The sequence below is a fragment of the Pan paniscus genome, chromosome 11 (assembly GCF_029289425.2).
Source record: "Pan paniscus chromosome 11, NHGRI_mPanPan1-v2.0_pri, whole genome shotgun sequence".
NCBI classification, from domain to species: domain Eukaryota; kingdom Metazoa; phylum Chordata; class Mammalia; order Primates; family Hominidae; genus Pan; species Pan paniscus.
The window spans coordinates 42,515,153-42,536,534 of record NC_073260.2 but is presented as its reverse complement, the minus strand read 5'-3'; the positions used below and the strand labels follow the sequence as shown (position 1 = coordinate 42,536,534).

The 21,382-nt window shown below is 51.9% G+C and overlaps 2 protein-coding genes and 1 pseudogene across 10 annotated transcripts in view; 2 read left to right on the top strand and 1 right to left on the bottom strand.

The window, feature by feature from the left end:
* The window catches only part of LOC117981763 (major facilitator superfamily domain-containing 14C), a 158,308-nt gene that overhangs the window by 62,478 nt on the left and 74,448 nt on the right, over positions 1-21,382 (bottom strand). For 2 of the 9 annotated variants that reach the window (XR_008626674.2, XR_010109110.1), the window contains 2 exons: positions 15,090-15,212; positions 6,325-12,505 (listed from right to left, as the gene is read on the bottom strand). The exons of 5 other annotated variants lie outside the window; for them this stretch is intronic. Coding sequence is in view for 1 of the 4 variants with exons in the window: in XM_055117835.2 (XP_054973810.1) it covers positions 15,203-15,212 (10 nt within the window). In the remaining 3 variants the exon portion in view is untranslated. Of the gene's footprint in view, positions 1-6,324; positions 15,213-21,382 lie in introns of those variants that run through there. 2 more of the 9 variants (XR_008626673.2, XM_055117835.2) reach the window with 1 other exon arrangement.
* LOC117978317 (proline-rich nuclear receptor coactivator 2-like) lies at positions 140-5,030 on the top strand (annotated as a pseudogene).
* Positions 9,957-21,051, top strand: LOC117978526 (NUT family member 2F). The gene is given in 8 exon segments (XM_063594291.1): positions 9,957-10,183; positions 10,185-10,342; positions 13,016-13,712; positions 16,625-16,753; positions 17,722-17,861; positions 18,361-18,881; positions 19,314-19,430; positions 19,793-21,051. Coding segments are annotated over 8 exon segments (2,775 nt in total). The 3' UTR covers positions 20,579-21,051.

The window sequence follows — 21,382 nt, the reverse complement described above, 5'->3', positions numbered from 1 at the left end:
CACCTATTGTCCTGAACTTGACACTAAGAAAGAGGACAAGTGATAAAGAAACTGAAGACAAGTGGTAGAGAGAGGTGTAACATTCCAGCCCCTCAACCTAGAAATGTTAGTAGAATCAACAACAGCTTAATAGACCAAGAGTCAGAATCCCCCAATGAAGATTCTTCATAAGAAAAAAGAAAGAAGACAGGGATATAACTCATCAGCAGCTGCAGGGCAGGCCATGCAAGATGGGGGAAATAACAAAAATTTTCCAAAAAATCAAAATTGGAACTCTGAACTTTTCAGGTCCCAGCTTACTTTTTAAATCTCAAGCTAATCAGAACTTTGCCAGGGCCAAATGTAGTGAACCTCCATCACCAAGTGTTCTTCCCAAACCACCAAGCTGTTTCCTTTAATTCTTCCGATAAGGCAATAATGACATTTTAACTTAAAACCTTACTTAAAGTACAGGTACAAAATAAGATAAAGTACTAATGTTTACATTTAGCTATGTTTACAGATAGTTGTCAACTGGTCTAAAACAAATACACCAAGGGATTAATGTATTAGTGTAGAACTGTTAATTAGTATAAAAAATAAAATTGACTTCATCTCATTTGTTTTATGTGTTGGGTGCACTGTGATGTAATGATAGCATCAGTGCAACTTAAAGTAACTAAATTAATAATTGTACTAACTATTAAGGGTTCTCAAATGAGTTTTTTTTTTTTTGAGACAGAGTCTTGCTCTGTCACCCAGGCAGAAGTGCAGTGGTGCAATCTTGGCTCACTGCAACCTCTGCCTCCTGGGTTCAGGCGATTCTCCTTCCTCAGCCTCCTGAGTCGCTGGGATTAAAGGCGTGCACCACTACGCCCAGCTAATTTTTATATTTTTTGTAGAGACGGGGTTTCACCATGTTGGCCAGACTGGTCTCAAACTCCCGACCTCAAGTGATCCGCCTGCCTTGGCCTCCCAGAGTGCTGAGATCACAGGCATGCGCCACTACACCCAGCCTCAAATGAGTAACTTTTAAGTGAAACCATTCAAGTTTAGATTTGGGGACTAGCAAGGGCATCAACTTTTTCTATTGAATGTTGGGGGAAAATAGTAATATAAGATTATTATTCATGGATAATAGATTGCTGAAAGTGAATCAGATTGTAAACATCTAGCTAAGACACAGGATTAAGAAGTAGGTAAACTTTTGAAAGTTCAGTATACTAGAAGCACTCAAACCAGTAATATGCCAACAACCTGATGCACTGCCAAAAGAAAATGTGAAGTTTTCCTAATAGTTGCATTTTAGTAAATTGTACAGTGGTGAAACTGGAAAGGGCACTTGGGGTTTATTAGAACGAGGCAGAGTATACCCCAATGTCCCTTTCTCTAAATGCAGTGGATAGGTGTCTGCCAACAAATACACCAAAACTTTTTTTTTTTTTTTTTTTTTTTGAGATGGAGTCTCCCTCGGTCGCCCAGGCTGGAGTGCAGGGGCACAATCTCTGCTCTCTGCAAGCTCTGCCTCCCGGGTTCATGCCATTCTCCTGCCTCAGCCTCCCGAGTAGCTGGGACTACAGGCGCCCACCACCATGCCCGGCTAATTTTTTGTATTTTTAGTAGAGACGGGGTTTCACCATGTTAGCCAGGATGGTTTCGATCTCCTGACCTCATGATCCGCCCGCCTCGGCCTCCCAAAATGCTGGGATTACAGGCGTGAGCCACCGCGCCCAGCCCAAAACCATTTAAAAAAAAATAAAACATCATTTAACGGTCACTCAATAGCTTTCAAAATACATTTTTATGGCTGGGCACGGTGGCTCACGCCTGTAATCCCAGCACTTTGGGAGGCCGAGGCAGGCGGATCCAGGGTCAGGAATTCGAGACCAGCCTGACCAACATGATGAAACCCCATCTCTACTAAAAATACAAAAATTAGCCAGGCACAGTGGCACATGCCTGTAATCCCAGCTTACTCAGGAGGCTGAAGGAGGAGAATCGCTTGAACCCAGGAGGCAGAGATTGCAGTGAGCCAAGATCTCGCTACTGCACTCCAGCCCAGGCAACAGAGCGAGACTCTATCTCAAAAACAAAACAAAACATTTTTATATTATGGCACTGCCTAAGCTATTCTGATAGTAATACGACCTCATCATTTCTGCAAAGCTTGCCTTGGGGAGAGGAAGCTTGCTTTGGAGAGTTGTATAATGTGAAAGTTTTAAGTAACTAGGGAAGAAAGAGCCATGTAAATACATGTAATAAACTTGTAGCATATGTAAAGTTTTCTTGGCCTTTATCCTACAAAAACGGAATATTTTAGTATGAATTTGCTGAACATAAAAGAGTGTGAACTTTTTTTTTTAATAGTATGGTCTAATTTTAAAGGTCCAAAATAATTTTTTTTTTTTTTAAATCACTTTATTCTGGCCGGTTGCGGTGGCTCACGCCTGTGTGTAATCCCAGCACTTTGGGAGGCTGAGGCGGGCAGATCACGAGGTCAGGAGATCGAGACCATCCTGGCTGACACGGTGAAAGCCTGTCTCTACTAAAAATACAAAAATTAGCCAGACATGGTGGCACATGCCTATAGTCCCAGCTACTCGGGAGGCTGAGGCAGGAGAATTGCTTGAACCCGGGAGGCAGAGGTTGCAGAGAGCCGAGATCACGCCACTACACTCTAGCATGGGCAACAGAGCCAGACTCCGTCTCAAAAACACAAACAAAAAAAAGAACTTTATCTTAAACTAAAGTCTGTTGTCAGGCACAGTGGCTCACACCTCTAATCCCAGCACTTTGGGAGGCCAAGGCGGGCAGATCACTTGAGGTCAGGAGTTCGAGACCAGCCTTGCCAACATAGTGAAACCCCATCTCTATTTTTTTTTTTAGATGGAGTCTCGCTCTGTCACCCAGGCTGGATTGGAGTGCAGTGGCACAATCTTGGCTCACTGCAACCTCTGCCTCCCAGGTTCAAGCAATTCTCCTGCCTCAGCCTCCCAACTAGCTGGCATCACAGGCGCCCACCACCACGCCCAGCTAATTTTCGTATTTTTAGTAGAGACGGGGTTTCACCATGTTGGCTAGGCTGGTCTCAAACTCCTGGCCTCATGATCCACCCGCCTCGGCCTCCCAAAGTGCTGGGATTACAGGTGTGAGCCACTGCACCCGGCTGATAATTTGCATTTTTAACTGCTTCCCAGGTGATGCTGATGCTGATGGTCCAGGAACCACACTTCCAAGAATCACGGAAACAAAGCCTATATTCAACAACAAAATTTGCATAATTCTGTCTCCCTTTTATCTCAAATAACAGCTTAAAGGAAAGAAAATAGATTAAGTATCATCCAGAATACACATAATGTCATTTTATTTAATTCTCACAACACTCTACAACATAATTGTTACATCATTTTGTGGAGGAGGATGTTACATCTCAGAAATTAAGCAACTTGCTCAACATTATACAGTAAGGAAGGGGTGAACAAATGTGTTTGACTTCAAAATCTACATTCTCTGTTATACCTTGTTGCTTCTAACGATGTTTACCCAGCATAATTGTATTAGCCCAGAATTTTAACTTCATTCTACTTTCTATTTCGTGGTCTGTCTTCTACTTTGTTGTAGTCTATTTTAAAATTTTTGTTATAAACTGGTTCAAATTATCTAAAGAAGGCCAGGCACGGTGGCTCACGCCTGTAATCCCAGCACTTTGGGAGGCCGAGGCAGGCAGATCACTTGAGATCAGGAGCTGAAGACCAGCCTGGCCAACATGGTGTATTATAATACACAATAAAAGATGGCTATTAAAATTATAACTTGGGGCCGGGCCCGGTGGCTCACGCCTGTAATCCCAGCACTTTGGGAGGCCGAGGCAAGCGGATCACGAGGTCAAGAGATCGAGACCATCCTGGATAACACGGTGAAACCTCGTCTCTACTAAAAAAATCCAAAAAAATAGCCGGGCCTGGTGGCAGGTGCCTGTAGTCCCAGCTACTCAGGAGGCTGAAGCAGGAGAATGGCGTGAACCCGGGAGGCGGAGTTTGCAGTGAGCCGAGATCGCGCCACTGCACTCCAGCCTGGGCGACAGAGCAAGACTCCGTCTCAAAAAAAAAAAAAAAAATTATAACTTGGGGGAAGTGTAAACCACACTAACCACATGACAAAAGACATTATGAAGAAACACATCTTACTGTTCACCGGTAGCATAGGTCATTGTTCCTTAGGAACTGGTCCACCATATTCTCCACTCGCACAAACCAGCTGGGCACTGCTTTGTAAACGAGGGGAGTGTCTCTCACATCGCCAAGTACTAACCAATAACTGTATCACATACCTCTAATACATATAAATTCAATTCTCTCACTCTCCTGTATAAACACAGAACCCCATCTCTCTATCAGAGACACATATACTACATTCCCAGAATATATAACCCTAATAACCACTTACTGAAAAATACAAGCACAAAGCTCCACAAAACATTCATCCAAACTGCCATGCCCTTGAACACACACACACACTCAATACTCATGGAGTTCCCTACATGCCCTAAATATACCTGCGATTAACTAACACGCCACAAATATGCAAACATGCCACCTCATATCCCCAAATACACATCCAGTCCCACAATACCTGCACATATGTAATCACACCTCTAAATGCTCACACAGAAATAACTCCTCCATTTTCCAAGACACGGAATCATACAAAGTCCACCTCACAACTGCACACATTCATTCTACCAGTCCCCCAATAGTCATGGATCTGCCCTCACACATTGAAATGGCCATATACAACCCCTGAAAATCGTGAAAAGAAACACACACAATGATGCAACATATCCTAAGCACACAAATGGTCTTCCTACATTCCCCAAATATGTAAACCACAGTGTACATCCACAAAAATAGACACAAGCACTTTCTCTATTATTGCCCACATGCACAACAAGATAATTCTTCCAGATCTGCCAAACATTAGACAAATACAAATCCCTAACATTCATTTCAGAAAACTTATGGAAAATACATCTTCACAACCCAAATCACAAATATCGAACCCCAATTCTTCTTGTATACACATATTACACCTCATATCCTCCAAATATAAACACTCACACCTACACACTCTCACAAAAGCAGTTATGAATAGTTATGAATGACCTTCTTTACTTTTCTTCTTTTTCTTTTTTTTTTGAGATGCAGTCTCGCTCCTACCTTGAAGTGCAGTGGCGTGATCTCCTCTCACTGCAGCCTCCGCCTCCCAGGTTCAAGCAATTCTCCTGCCTCAGCCTCCCGAGTAGCTGGGACTACAAGTGCATGCCACCACGCCTGGCTAATTTTTGTATTTTTAGTACAGATGGCGTTTCACCAAGTTGGCCAGGCTGGTCTTGAACTCCTGACCTGAAGTGATCCGCCCACCTCAGCCTCCCAAAGTGCTGGGATTACAGGCATGAGCCACCATGCCCAGCCCAATTATGACCTTCTTTAATCTGCAATCTCCACACAGACACCACCAACCCACACAGGTGAATACATATTAGATTCTCACGAATTAAATACGCAACAAATTCCAAACTAAGCATTCATATAAACACATTTTCACATACACACAGCCACCCCCACAAATCTCACACCCCCCAAAATGCAAAACAAATCTTTCTCACATTCTCAAGTACACACACTGACCAACTGCCCAAGACGCACACGTGTGTGCAGTAAATTTTAGATATAATACATGTGTAGTCTACAATTTACGAATAATAATATACACTACTTTTTATTTAAATTCCACATAAGTAAGCGATTCTCATAGAAGCTTTTCTTGACTTTGGCCACACTCTTGCTTCCACAACCAACTTGTGGAACAAGTTGTGAACAGACTATGAGTAAAGGCCTGTTCTTCCACTTTGCAGCTGCTCGTATCATTGACAAACGAGCGTATTAGAGCATGCATGCTGGCTGATCATTCTGATTAAGGCAACAAGCTTCACAACTCACTCAATGAGGTCATCCGTGAGAACTTCACTGATTTTACGAGGACAGGAGCTACTTCTTTGCTGAAATGCATCACGGTTTCAACTGCTGAGGTTTTCCTCAACCTTTTGCATTGTTTGGAATGTGAGCAGCACGGCCGAGACAAACTTTGGGGTTCCCACTGCATTGTTAAACCTCCCCCTTCACTTCAAGGCCAGGCGAGCAAGGGAAAGGAGCGCGGCCTGGGCGTCCCGCAGGGCCCCACTAAGGACCGCTCCCGCCTTGAGCGCAGCCACAGGCCCTCTCTGGCCACAAGGATGGGGTCGCCCCGCAGACACTGGTGACCAGCGGAAGCATGACCAGGAGGCGATTACCTTCTAATCACAAATAACTTTATTTTTAGGTAACACCACGGAGGACGCCATGAGAGCTAAGGCCGTTGGGTAACCGCCCTTTCCGCTCGCGCTGCGTCGTCTCCCTGCCCCGAACCACCGGCAACCGATGCTGGGAGCGGTTGAGGGCGGCCAGCTGCGCGCTGGAACCCCGCCCACCTCGAGGCTCCTGCGCAGGCGCGCGGGGCAGGCCTGGAGCCCACCCTGGGAGGGCCCCGCAGGAGATGGGGAAATGGAGGGACGCTGCACCTGGGCGCTTCCTGGGGCCAGGCGACGCCTTCTCCTTGGAGCCTCCAAGACCGTCCCTCCTAGAAACGAGAGAGTCTGACCGGGCGCAGTGGCTCACGCCTGTAATCCCAGCACTTTTGGAGGCCGAGGCGGGTAGATCACCTGAGGTCGGGGGTTCGAGACCAGCCTGGCCAATATGGTGCAATCCCGTCTCTACCAAAAATACAAAAATTAGCCAGGCGTGGTGGCGTGCACTTGTAGTCCCAGTTACTTGGGAGGCTGAGGCAGAATTGCTTGAACCCAGGAGGCGGAGGCTGCAGTGAGAGGAGATCACACCACTGCACTTCAAGGTGGGAGCAAGACTCCATCTCAAAAAAAAAAAAAAAAAAACTAGTACAGAAGCAACTCACTGACTTGAGTCTGTAGTAGCTTCAGAACAAACTTTCATCATCAGATCCTTTCTGCTCATTTGCAGGATTCCTACCGTCTGTCTCCACATGATGACACTGAAGAGCCTTCACGTCTATGACGGCCTAGGGCCTCAAGTGCAGAGACTGAGAGCTCTGCCAGACACAGCATGGAGCCGCCATTCCTCTACTGTTCAGTGATTGGGTGGAAGAGCATCTGTCCTCTGAACAGGGGATCCAAGCCCTGAGATGATGTTTCTCAGCAGTCAGTGTGGCCCAGGACTTTCTGTGGGCATGCTCAGAGAGCAGGGGCCAGAGGACTTTTAGCCACCACCTTCTATGGCCAGTCTTCACAAATTACCTTTGGCTAATTTGATTGTCTCTCCTCCTGGGGTCTAGGACTTCAAACACATACAGAAGCGATTGCAGAATTGAAACAAGACACTTCCACAATATATTTTTTGTATCAGTGGCTCAGAAAAAGACTCATTCAAATCCTGTATCAAAGCCATGTGTGAGCATCTTGAGAAAGCATTGACTGACCAACTTGACAAGGGAGGAAGCAAACAAGAATTCTGCCCTTCTTCAGTGCCTGAGTGTGATATTTTGCCTCAACATCCCTCTTAGATGAAGTTACTGATTGAAAATCATTTAAGTTTTTGCCCCGTGATAAAAGATCGAGTCCTCAGAAAGATCTCCAAAGCATTTACTGTTTGTTTGGTTTGGTTTTGGTAAGTTTACCATGATTTTGCTTGAATTGCTCTCCGTTGATCTTCTCAGCTAAGATCGAGGTAGAGTTGCACAGCAGAAGAGGGCTGCATGTAAGGAGGCAGCTCTGTCTCGGAGGACAAAAGGCCTGGGAGCATCCAGACAGGCAGTCACTGTGTGGAGGTCACTCCCCTCCCAGTGGCCACTGTGGAGGCATTTCATAGAAATGCTCGCTGGACCATTCAGTTTTATTGTTGGGACAAAACCGAGAACTCATGAGGATATTGGACAGGAGTTAGGAAATGACTTTTTCACACAACCCAGGCGAGGAGGGGAGAACCCTGGGCTTGAGACTTGCAATCCACTGCCTGCCCCTGCAGTGTGGCCCCTGTCACGTTTTCTGCAACTCTGCCTTCTTGAGTCCAAATGTCTTCGAAAGGGGCAAATGCTTCTTAAGTGCCAACAGGGTATGTTTCAGTGAATGTTCACAGTGTGCACTGGTCCGGCTGAAGGCCTCTTCCCTTCCCCAACACCCACCCATCAGTGCAAAAGACTGCTGCCCAGCAGGGAGTGACATCTGTGTCTCAGATTTTCTTGCTGTGCTCTGAGTACTCACTCCTCATCTCCTCTGACCAGTTTCCTAACACTCCCCTTGTTCACAACACAGAACATGAGTGCTCTTTCCTGTCATTTTGACGCTGATAAACAGCAATTCTCTGTGTGAAAATGAGAATGAAGATTTTTTTAAAGACAGGCTACAATAATTCCCATGCTGAGAACCACATGTGATGACACTTGTGATGAAGATGAGGACAGCAACGAGCTGAGAGACTCCAGCCAGGATTCACACATGCGAGGGGATGCATGAGAATGGGGATGGGACATTGGTGGTTAGCATCCTTGCTTGTCTCAGAATGGACGTGGGTTGTGGATTTCTAACTCCTGGAGAAACCAGAGTTCTAGGAATTGTAAGCCACTTTATGTCAGGAAAGAAAAAGACGGTGTTCTGCTCTCCTGTCCCTTAAAACTGTGCGTACTGCCACTAAACCTGGAAGCTGAGAACGGTATAATGGCTACTCCTGACTTCCTTTCATCAAATCAGCCTGCTATTGTTTTCTGCAATGGTTGTGGTGCAGAATCTTTTTGTGGTGCAGCCAAGATTCACACTTGAGTCTCCTTACTGCAAGTTCGCACTCTCACAGTGGAGAGTTAACAATAATTGCCTAATATATTACACTTTTTTGGGAAGAGTTACCAGATAAAGTGCAAGATCCCAGTGAAATGTGAATAGCACAGATAAAGGACAGATTTTTTTTTGTAAAAGTGTACTCTAAATGTCATATGGATCATAATTATAGTAAAAACTAATTCACTGTTTATCTTCAATTCAAATTCCACTTGGTATTCTTTATTCATACTTGCTAAATCTGGCCAGTATGTTCTTTCATGTATTTTTAATTTTAAAAAACAGTCCAACATCTCATTCTAGCAATTTACCTACAGAAATAAAGAGAGGAACCACATTACTGGGACAAATACAGTCACTGCAAATATCAGAAGAATACTAGAACATATTAATATATTAATTTTTACCCCCAAAAAACTGAAAATATTTTTAGACAGCAAAAATAGCTTCATTATGCTTTTGATTGCATAATATATCTCTGGAAAGATGAAAAAGAATCAGATAACACCTATTTCCTCCAGGAAAGAAAATGTGGTGGCCAGAGAAAAGAGGTGGGAGGAAGCCTGGTCATTGCCTATTCCACTGTGCACAATTTGAATTTGGAACCATGCAAAAGTATTGCTTAGTTAAGTTAAAATCATGTAAAAGATACAAAATAAACATTTAACACCAGCACAACATGCTGGGAAACAAAATGAAAGGATTTCTGGTCTCGGTGCTGTAGGTCACATAGCCACTCTTTCCTGGACTGAGTCTTCCTAAGAAAGGGGACGGGAAGTAAGGCTGGCCTACTGGTGTGGACCGATTCCAGCAACATACATGACCTGGGGGCACAAGGACTGCTTCCTAAACAATGATGAGCACACAGCCACCTAATAGCCTGGATCAGCTGAGGCCATTCTGATTTCAAACACTCAGTCCCCCTGCCTTCCTAAGAACCCCTGTGTTTCTCAGACTGAAAACGTGTTCTGAATTTTGTTAAGTAAGTGTGGCCCCTGTTGAAATTCATCAAGAGTGGGAAAGAGCCAAAGTGGGAAGAAGCATGGGTTGATTGGCACAAAAGTAGGTCTGTTGATAAAGAATGGAAGTAAAGGGGACATCAGGTAGAAGCTTTTGCTGTGAGTCAGAAGGACAATTTAAAAGTTGCCTAAAGAGGCGCACACTGTCTGTGTTGCTGCCGTCCAGTTGGAAGGGAACCTCAGGTTCTTGCCTACTGGCCAGAGCCCTTCACAGAATGTCCCCCACCCCCGCCAAGCCCGGCTGCCCACTGCCCCTCCCCCTCTGCAGAATGTCTGGGGTCCTGTGTTCCAAACCTGTTTATATGCAAATTATCCCTGCTCCACTTGGACTCAGGAGGATCTGCTGAGTCAGGTCACTCTCTGGGTCCTGCCCTTGACTTTTTTCATTGCGGAAGCTGCCAGACAGTGGTGGTCAGTGCCCAGCCTGAGGGGATGGCTTCAAATGGAGGTGAGCCTGTAGGGATGGGGCATTATCCGAGCCTGCCTTGCCTCAACTCCTTGGGAATTCAAATTTGAACTGTCCCTGGGGACAGCTTATAGGGCTGATGTTGAGGGAGGGAGCACTGGATGTCCCCAAGGACATCACACCTGGGGATGGCCATGGCACCCTGAGTCTGTGGTTAGGGAGGAGGGCTCCATAGAGGCGGACCAAGATGCCTGGGGGAATACACCGTGTAGTGGAAAGGATGGAGAGGATGAGTTGATCCTTTCTAGAGGGGGACAGGTCACGTCATTGTGTTTGTAGGGAGTGGTGGGATCGTGTTGTGCTGGTGGCCCAGGGAGAATGATGGGCAAGCCTGAGCCCTGTGCCATGTCTTCAGGCACCTGGAAGGTGCCCTTCCATAGTGTTTAGAGGGATTTGGACTGGAGTTTTCTAGTTCTTAGAGAGGAGTGGGGAGAAGTGGTCTCAGCCAGAAAACTGTTGGGTGGGTTGGCTGTGACAGAGCATGTAGTGACAGCCTCTGGGTGGGCAAGGCTGGGGGCCACTGTAACTGCCACAGCCCAGAGCCTCTCAGCTTCCTCCCCAGAGATGGCTTCTCCATCAGTGCAGGTAGCTGTTGGCTTTGATTTAACAGGGGTGGGGGCAGAATGAGGAAGTTCAGGCAACACAGGGCCTGGGTTTCCTGAGTTGTTCTGAATTGTTTGCCCTTTGGTGGAAGCTCAGGTCTTCAGACCCACTTCCTCTCGTCAGCTAGCTCATGGCCCGTCCTCTGTACTTTGTGTTACTGTGGAGGTGAAGAATTTGCTCCTGTTCCATTTATACTACCTCATGAACGGGCGACAGGTGTGGATTCTTGCTGGTTCTCAGTGGAAGGGTCTGAAAAGGCTGGTTTCCTTTTCAGTAGAGGAAGGAGAGTAGCGCACAAATAGGAAGACAGTCCTATTATTATTATTATTATTCAAATGAGGATGTGTGTCCTGACTGATGAGGTGCATGTGCTGTATCCCTTATTCCCCTTGACTAGAGACTGCATGAGGTCCTAGTGAACAGGGATGAGTTCCAGACAACTTTGCCTCACCTGGCCTGTGGCCCAAGAACCCCTGGTTCTTCGTTGGTCCCTATGTTCAGTTACTGGGAGCTCAAAGGAGAAGGACCAGAGATGGGCTCCCTGTCCCACTATTTAGTGTAACATGGCTAGCAGCTGTGAAAATCCCTGGCCGGGTGCAGTGGCTCACGCCTGTAATCCCAGCACTTTGGGAGACCAAGGCATGTGGATCACGAGGTCAGGAGTTCAAGACCAGCCTGACCAATATGGTGAAACCCCCGTCTCTACTAAAAATACAAAAATTAGCTGGGCATGGTGGCGGGCGCCTGTAATCCCAGCTACTCAGGAGGCTGAGGCAGGAGAAGTGCTTGAACCTGGGAGGCAGAGGTTGCAGTGAGCTGAGATCGCACCACTGCACTGCAGCCTGGGTGACAGAGCGAGACTCCGTCTCAAAAAAAAAAGAAAAAAAAGAAAATCCCTAGACACCTCCCCTGATAGCCCTGCTGCTCACCATTTGCTGGCTGTGTTCTAGTCATGTGCAGCTGTTGCTGGCTACACAATGACAATATCTCAGGGGACTCCACCACTGCTTCTCAGATCTGCTCCCTGGGAACTGAGCTTCCTGAGTGGCAGCTGGGACCACTGAGCACTGAGGAATGGGTGGCCTGAATCTGACCCCTATTTAACACTTGTGTGGGTGGTGCCAGGACAATCACTTGCATGCTGGGCGTGATGTGTTATGGGTTATCTTCAGGGTTCCTAGGGCGCTGGCTTGGGCGAGTTTCCATCCAGTGGTTTTCTTTTTTTTTTTTTTTTTTTGAGACGAAGTCTCACTCTGTCACCCGGGCTGGAATGAAGTGGCACGATCTCGGCTCACTGCAGCCTCTGCCTCCTCGGTTCAAGCAATTCTCCTGTCTCAGCCTCCTGAGTAGCTGGGATTACAGGCACGCACCATCAGCTAATTTTTGTATTTTAGTAGAGACGGGGTTTCACCACGTTGGCCAGACTGGTCTTCAACTCCTGACCTCAGGTGATCCACCCGCCTGGGCCTCCCAAAGTGCTGGGATGACAGGCATGAACCAGCACGCCCGGCCTATCCAGTGGTTTTCTTTTGTTGTGTTGAGCTAGGAAAGAAAGGGGTTTACAAGAGCTGCAGGGAAAGGAAGACTGAAGAGGAGATGGGGCCATAATATTCGGAAACTTCTGGTTTCCTGTCGGCCTTCTGGCCTTCTGAATGCCGAGCACTGCCCTGGGGTAGGCCCCTCACCTGCTGCTGAGCACACTGAGAGCCACCAAGCCACCGAGAGACTCATCCCTGACCCATGGCTTGGGAGATGCCTGTGAGGCTGGTGCAGTCTGCCAGGGACACCCAAGGGAGACCCTCAGAGACAGCAAAGGCTTGGCTGTTTCTTCTTGGCAGACAAGGGTCAGGGAGTCTTGGTGACTGGCGCCAGGCTCTCTAGTGGAGCGACTCTGCCGTGGAGGAACAGAGCATCTGATGCACACTCAGGGACACTTGCAAGCTGCAGTTTCCCTGTCACATGCCCTCAGCTGTTGGGACTCCCCTGATTCCCCAGTGACTAGTGTGGACCTGGAGACCCCAGCTCATTCACCTCTTTCCTTTGTCTCCACAGCATACCCAGTGCTGGGACCCGGCGTGACCGTGAACCCTGGCACCTCCCTGTCTGTGTTCACGGCTCTGCCCTTTGCCACACCCGCTCCCGGCCCAGCACACAGGCCGCCCCTCGTGACTGCAGTGGTTCCTCCAGCCGGCCCTCTGGTGCCCTCTGCCTTCCCCAGCACCCCTCTAGTGGCAGGACAGGATGGCCGCGGCCCGAGTGGGGCCGGGGCTTCCAACGTCTTTGTCCAGATAAGGACAGAAGTGGGGCCTGTGAAGCCCCCTCAGGCACAGACCTTGATCCTAACTCAGGCCCCCCTCGTCTGGCAGGCTCCAGGCACCCTCTGTGGAGGTGTCATGTGTCCACCTCCCCTACTCCTGGCAGCTGCTCCTGGGGTGCCCGTTACATCTGCCCAGGTGGTTGGGGGCACCCAGGCCTATGAGGGAGGCTGGTCCCATGGCCTTCCTCTTCCACCACCACCACCGGCTGCCCAGGTGGCCCCCATCGTGTCCCCAGGGAACGCTGGGCCATGGCCACAAGGGGCTCATGGAGAGGGCAGCCTGGCTCCCTCCCAGGCCAAGGCCCCGCCGGACGACTCCTGTAAACCCAAGAGTGTCTATGAGAACTTCCGACTCTGGCAGCACTACAAGCCCCTGGCCCGGAGGCACCTTCCCCAGAGTCCTGACACTGAAGCGCTTTCCTGCTTCCTCATGTGAGTGTCCTTGGGGTGCCGGAGCTTGTCCTGCAGCTCACTCATAAAGAGGCTGCTGGATGGACAGGAGGTCACACTGTTCAGGGGAGCTTGCAGGGTGGTTGTAAGGGTGATGGGTTGTGCTATGGGAAGGTACATTTTCAGCAACATTAATCTGGCTGCGGCTCAGGACAGACTGTCAGGGGCCTCATGTCAACTGCCTGTCACTGTCCCGTGAGTCCAGCCAATCCTTAATTTTTTTTTTTTTTTTTTTTTGAGATGGACTTTCACTCTTGTTGCCCAGGCTGGAGTGCAATGGCGCGATCTCAGTTCATCACAACCTCCGCCTCCCGGGTTCAAGTGATTCTGCTGCCTCAGCTTCCTGAGTAGTTGGGATTACAGGCATGTGCCACCATGCCTGGCTAATTTTGTATTCGTAGAGATGGGGTTTCTCCATGTTGGTCAGGCTGGTCTTGAACTCCCGACCTCAGGTGATCTGCCCACCTCAGCCTCTCAAAGTGCTGAGATTACAGGCATGAGCCATCATGCCCCGCCCCAATACTTACTTTCTTTTCTTTTCTTTTCTTTTTTTTTTTTTTGAGATGGAGTCTCACTCTGTCGCCCAGGGTGGAGAGCAGTGGCGCGATCTCGGCTCACTGCAAGCTCTACCTCCCAGGTTCACGTCATTCTCCTGCCTCAGGCTCCCGAGTAGCTGGGACTACAGGTGCCCTCCACCATGCCCGGCTAATTTTTTTGTATTTTTAGTAGAGACGGGGTTTCACCATGTTAGCCAGGATGCTCTCAATCTCCTGCCCTGGTGATTCTCCCGCCTCGGCCTCCCAAAGTGCTGCGATTGCAGGCATGAGCCACTGTGCCCGGCTTTTACTTTCAATAATTTTCACAACCATGTTTACAGAAGACCCAGGTCAGAGAGGGTTCTTGGTGTGACGTGAGCCACGGTTTGGGTTTAGGTCTTTTTTGTTTGTTTGTTTGAGATGGAGTCTCGCACTGTCACCCAGGCTGGAGTGCAATGGTGCGATCTTGGCTCACCGCAACCTCTGCCTCCTGGGTTCAAGCGATTCTCCTGCCTCAGCCTCCCAAGTACCTGAGATTACAGGCGCCTGCCACCATGCCCGGCTAATTTTTTTGTATTTTTTAGTAGAGACGGGGTTTCACTATGTTAAGCAGGCTGGTCTTGAACTCCTGGCCTTAGGATCCACCCGCCTCAGCCTCCCAAAGTGCTGGGATTGCAGACGTGAGCCACCGCACCCACCCTGGGTTTAGGTCTTTGAGTGTACACCCCAGTGCCTTCCCTCGAACTGAGTGTCAATGGCCAGGGGCACATCACATGGGGCTGGGGGGAGGAGCTGCAGGGCCCAGCAGAAACCTGGCACACACCCACACTCTTCTGCCGCGGTCCAGTTAGCACAGCGGTGGTGGAGCCTGCACAGGGGGATGGTCTTGGGACCCGCACTAGGGTCGATGCTGGGCAGGTATTTGCATCTTCACCGTCAATCCCCCCTAGAAAAAAGGACAATGGTGCTTCATTCAGAGGATGGCAAAGAGATGACTTGAGCTCACATATGACATACGTAGCACAGTGCCTGGCACACACTATGACACATTACATGACAGCAATTATGATTACTGTCCCCATTACTACCATTATCAGGACTAGGCCATCTAGGAGAGTGCTCCCCAAAGCCACGGGCTCCAGTGATAGCTCTGAGTGCACCACGAGCCCAGCAGCCCAGAGCCGTGGACTGTGGTGACTGTGAGGCAGCAACATCAGCATCTGGGAGAGTTTGTGGTTTCATTCCCAGTCCCTGCCTCTCTCCACCCCGCGGCACCTCTGTGACCCTGTGTTTCCCGCTGATGAGCAAACAGGAGCTTGAGCATATCCACCGTGCAACACACTGGCCGTTCCCCTAGGGGAGTCCCCTGCCTGGGGTGTAGGTGAAGGCGGCCCCATCTTCCTCCCCAACAGTCTCGCTGCCCCCACACCCTGGAACTGGTTGCATCCCCCCTTGGAGCGGAGTCCTGGTGCACTGGGGACCCTGATTCTTGGAGTGTAGCCGCCCCGGGCTCACAGGCCTTTGCCTTGGCTCCTGTGGGAATGTGGGAAGCTGTGCCTGGCTGCTTGCAGTGGCTTGGACACCGCTCTGCTTTGGTTCTGGACGTGTGCTCCTGCTCCTCAAGCTCCAGGACCCTGAGGCTGTGTCCCCAGGGGCTGCCTTGCTCCAGAGTCCCCAGGAAGCTGGTTAAATGCTCAGTCCTGTGGCCCAGGAACCTGCACTTTAACCCTCGCTCCCAGGTCATTCTGTGTGCATGGTGTCTCAGTCAGCTCAGGCTCTGCCGTAACGAATCCCATAGACTGGGTGCTTTATCAAGACACATTCATGTCTCCCAGTTCCAGAGGCCAGAAGTCCCAGATCAAGGTGACAGCGGATTGGGTGTCTGGTCAGGGCCCTCTTCCTGGCTGGAGAGAGCTGCCTCTGACTGTGTGCTCTTGTGGCTGAGAGCAAGAGCCCTGGTGTCTCCTCCTGCCCTTATCAGAGTTCGGATTCCATGACTGGGACCCACGCTCATGACCTGCTCTAACCCCGATTGCCTCCAAATACTGACACACTGGCACTGAGGGCTTCAGCACAGGAATGTTGGGGACACACATGTTCCACCCATAGCACTGAGTTCACTTGTCAACATCATAACACCGAGGACTTGAGGGGCAGTCGGAGAGGCCACTCAGTGGCTTCTGTTGATGTTGGATCTTGGGGGTGTGTCCTGGAGGCTGAGGAGCCCACATGGGGGAGAACAGGACAGGGACAGATGGCAGGACAAGTGTGGGGAGGACAGGAGCCAGGTGTTGGGACCAGGTGGGCTCGGGATGGAGGGTGGGCTTACAGACTGGGACTGACTGCACTGGTTTACAGCCCAGTTCTCCGATCCCTGGCCCGGCGGAAGCCCACCATGACGCTGGAGGAGGGACTGTGGCGGGCCATGCGGGAATGGCAGCACACGAGCAACTTTGACCGGATGATCTTCTACGAGATGGCGGAAAAGTGAGTCTGGGGTCCTGGGGGCAGGACCCGTGTGGCGGGGTGAGAGTGAATGACAGAGGCCCGGTGGCCGTGGTGGCTTCTCAGCGTGGAGCATGAGGAGGGTGTGGACAAACACAGGACGCCCTGGGCCCCTGGCTCCCTCAGGAAGCTGCTCCTGCCACCTAGAGTGCTCTGGGGTCTCTGTCCCGCCCTCTTGGGAAGCACCCCCTGCCTGGCCTGGGGCCAACCGCTGCCTTGACACTGGGGGTCATGGCGGGAGCAGCCAGCATCGCAGCCCAAAGGGGGTCTCCTCCAGCTGTGGGGATGGGGAGAAGGGGCGCTAGTGACTAAAGACAGAGTGGGGGGCAGGCTCCTCACAGCAGTGGCCAGAAGTCGGTTTTCTCCCATCCCAGCCTGGCCAGGGAGTTGGGTCAGGGGAGACCTGTACCTGGGACACCATGAGACCCCTCTCTGGCCTGACTGCCTTTGATCCTGGGCAGAACCGTCCGTAAAGACAGACAGACAGCAGCCTCAGGGGAAACGGGCCCTGTCCTCTGGGCTCAGCTTTTGCTTCCTCCTGACCAGGGGTCTCCCGGGCCTCGTGTCCCTGGGTTATCCTTCAGGGGCCCACAGTCCCAGCCTCAGGACTCCTGCATCTGGGCATCATCCCTGACGCCTTCTGCCATCAACCCCACCCCCGGCCAGCTGATACCTGGAGGAGGGGTTCCCGGGACCCTCCTGGACCTCGTGGCCCTGACTTGAGTCAGGAAGCCCCATTGATGCCATGGGCTCTGCAGGGGCCGGGTGAGGGAGGGTGAGCCCAGAACTCTGGGAGCAGCTCCCTCCTGGGACTGGGGTATGGGTCCCAGTGAGGGCCTGGACAGCCTGCCGGAGGCACTCCCTCCCAACCCGGCCCTCGGCTGCTGCCTGGTCCTGGGGGGAGGGGGCCTGGACCCTCTCAGCACAGCCTGGGCCTCCTTCACCCCCAGGTTCCTGGAGTTTGAGGCTGAGGAGGAGATGCAGATTCAGAAATCGCAGTGGATGAAGGGGCCCCAGAGCCTGCCTCCTCCAGCCCCGCCGAAGCTTGAACCTCGAGGACCCCCTGCCCCTGAGGTGGTCAAGCAGCCAGGTACAGCTTCCCACATTCCCACAGGAGCCATGGCAAAGGCCAAAGGGGCCAAGGGAGGCCACTGTCCCCACACCCCATGCTTCCCTTCAAGAGGGGGATTTGCTCCCTCCAACAGGACAGCTTCCGGGAGTGTATGTTGGGTATTGACCAGGTCAATACCTACTTCATGGGTGGCCCGTGATCACGAAGCAGGGTATTGACCGGGTCAAGTTTCCTACTTACTCTCTCCCCTTGCCTGTCCAAAACTCCACGTATGCTCTGCCCAGGAAGCAGGGATGAGCGGGGAGAGTACACGGCATATCGGTGGCTCCAAACTTCCTCCCAAGCGATGCTGTCTCAGATGTGCCCCTCCTGCGGCGTCTCCTCCGGGGCGCTGTGGTTCAGGTGGTCCTGACCCAGCTGGGACCCACTTCACATCCCCAAGCCCTGCCCTCCCCTGTGTGGTGCAGGCAGGAGGAGCGGCCCTCACCACACCCATCCTCCTCCCTCTCTGCCTCAGTGTACCTTCCCAGCAAGGATGGCCCCAAGGCCCCGACTGCCTGCCTGCCACCACCCAGGCCCCAGAGGCCAGCGGAGACCAAGGCCCACCTGCCACCACCCAGGCCCCAGAGGCCAGCGGAGACCAAGGCCCACCTGCCACCACCCAGGCCCCAGAGGCCAGCGGAGACCAAGGCCCACCTGCCACCACCCAGGCCCCAGAGGCCAGCGGAGACCAAGGCCCACCTGCCACCACCCAGGCCCCAGAGGCCAGCGGAGACCAAGGCCCACCTGCCACCACCCAGGCCCCAGAGGCCAGCGGAGACCAAGGTCCCTGAGGAGATCCCCCCTGAAGTGGTGCAGGAGTATGTGGACATCATGGAGGAGCTGCTGGGGTCTCACCCTGGGGACACAGGGGAGCCTGAGGGACAACGGGAAAAGGGCAAAGTGGAGCAGCCGCAGGAAGAGGACGGGATGACCTCAGACCCAGGCCTCCTGAGCTACATTGACAAGCTGTGTTCCCAGGAAGACTTTGTCACCAAGGTAGGCTTGCCTGGAGTGCTGTGGTCTGTAGGATTCCAGGGGGTGGCATTTCCAGGTCCTTGGAATTAAGCTCTGTTCCTTAGCTACTCAGTAGTATGTGTATTTCTATGGATTTGAGTGTCTGTGATTTGTTACTGTGTCTTTGTGTGTCTGTGTGGGTGTGAGTGTGGAGTGTGTATGTTACCTGTGTCTGTCTTTTCCTGTGTTGTACATGGGTCTGTGTGTCTGTGTGTGGTTTGTGTGTCTCTGTCTGTATGTGTGTATGCTACGAGGTCTGTGGTCTGTGCGTGTAGCTGGTGGTCGCCATGATATGAAACAGCCCCAGGAGGGTGGGAATGGGGCCCTCCCCACTTTCTGCATCTCCTCCGGGTGTCCTTGGCTCCAGGTTACTCCCTCCCCAGGAAGTTCACACCTTCTTCCTTCTGTTTCCAGGTGGAGGCCGTCATTCACCCCCGATTCCTGGAAGAATTGCTTTCCCCAGATCCACAGATGGATTTCTTGGCCCTAAGCCAGGAGCTGGAGCAGGAGGAAGGACTCACCCTTGACCAGGTAGAGCAGCGGAGGGAGGGGAACCCAGGTACTCCAGGGGCAGGAGGGACCCGGCACACAAGGCCCACCCGATTGTCTAAGCCCAACCTGCTGGGGATGCTCAGCTTCTTGGGGAGCCACTCCGGGGTGGGAAGATGCAGGTTCAGAGGGAGTAGGATGGAGAGGAGCCAGGGAGGGGAGTCAGGATGCAAGCTGCAGTGAGGCCCAACGGGATGCCCGGCAGAGCCACACCCTCTCTCTTTGACACGAAGCCCAGCTGCCTCAGGCTTCCCTGCCTCCCACCCAAGTGCCCCGGTCTCCACCATTCTGGGCCCTGCTCACACCTGGGGCAGCGCCAGTAAGTGCCCCCTTTCCTTCCGCAGCTAGTGGAGAAGCGCCTCCTGTCCTCGAAGGAGAAACGGTGCGGGAGGGCAGCCCCTCGACATGGCATGGCCCGGTTGGACTCAAGTCCTTCTAAGTTTGCAGCCGGCCAAGAAGCAGCGAGAGAGGTCCCTGACCCCCAACAAAGGGTCAGCGTGGAAACCTCCCCACCCCAGACGGCTGCCCAGGACCCTCAGGGACAGGGCAGAGTGCGCACTGGCATGGCCAGGTCCGAAGACCCTGCTGTGCTTTTGGGATGTCAGGATTCCCCCAGGCTGAAGGCTGTCCGGCCAACCTCTCCTCCCCAGGACCACAGACCCACCTGCCCCGGCCTGGGGACCAAGGATGCCTTGGGTCTCCCTGGAGAGTCTCCTGTCAAGGAGTCACACGGGCTGGCTAAGGGGTCAAGTGAGGAGACGGAACTCCCTGGCATGGTCTATGTCGTGGGTTCCCACCACAGGCTGAGGCCCTGGAGGCTGTCCCAGAGCCCTGTCCCTTCCTCGGGCCTTCTCAGCCCAGGAGGGCGAGGACCCCAGGGAGCTCTTCAGTCTCCATCTGCTCAGAAAAGAGGCCTCAGCCCAGCACCCTCTCCTGCCAGTAAGTCCAAGAAGCGACCTCTCTTTGGAAGCCCATCCCCTGCTGAAAAGACACTGCACCCAGGGCCTGGGCTCAGGGTCTCTGGGGAGCAATCCCTGGCTTGGGGGCTGGGTGGCCCCTCACAGTCTCAAAAGAGAAAGGGTGACCCCTTGGCCTCCAGGAGGAAGAAGAAGCGGCACTGTAGCCAGTAGGGGCCGCCATGGGGCAGACTCTCTGATGCCAGTCCCCAAAGGTGGGGCTCTGAAGTCTCGGACCCTCATGGCACCCGGTGCCCCAAAGCAAAGGCTGCTTCTCCTCCAGTGCTGATCTTGCTGGGCCTTAGCTTTGGAGGGTAGGGGAAGGAGGGGAGGGAGGGGAGGGAGAAGGTGGCTGAATGGGGAGGGCGAGAAGGGAGGGCCTGGGGGGTGGGAAGCAGGGCCTTGGGGGCCTTGTGTGTAAATGTGAATAAATGTAGTTGTTTTGGAAAATGCTCTCAGGGCTGCTGCCTCTGCCCTTGGCATTGTGCTGCTTTGTGGAGGGTGTCTGTGAGGCCTCAGGGCTGAAGAACTGGGAGAGGCCAGGCACTGGGAACCCACAGGGGCTGGCCCCACTCTTTCCTCCTGTTATAGGGGGCCCCTTCAGATGCTCCGGGGACTGACAGATGCTGAGGAAGCCCTGATCCCTCCCACCACCCACTCACAAGGCCCCGCCTGCTTTAGAGAGGCTTCTCGGGGCCTCCCATCATTATCAGTATCCCTGGAAAATCCTGGGTTGGAGAGAGCTGGCTGGCTTTTGTTCTGCTCGGTGGGAGCTGAGAAGGCAGCTGCCTGCAACATGGACATGGGGAGAGGCGGCCGCTCCTGCTTAACCCTCATCAGGAAGAGCACGGGCACTGGGCTGAGGGGAGACGTTGAGGTGACCGTCCACATGGGTGTGTTTGGGATATGACTAGGGGCGCAGAGCAGGGGAAGTCCCTCTGCCTGTTTCTGGGCAGGAGAGAGTGTTGTCCAACTGGC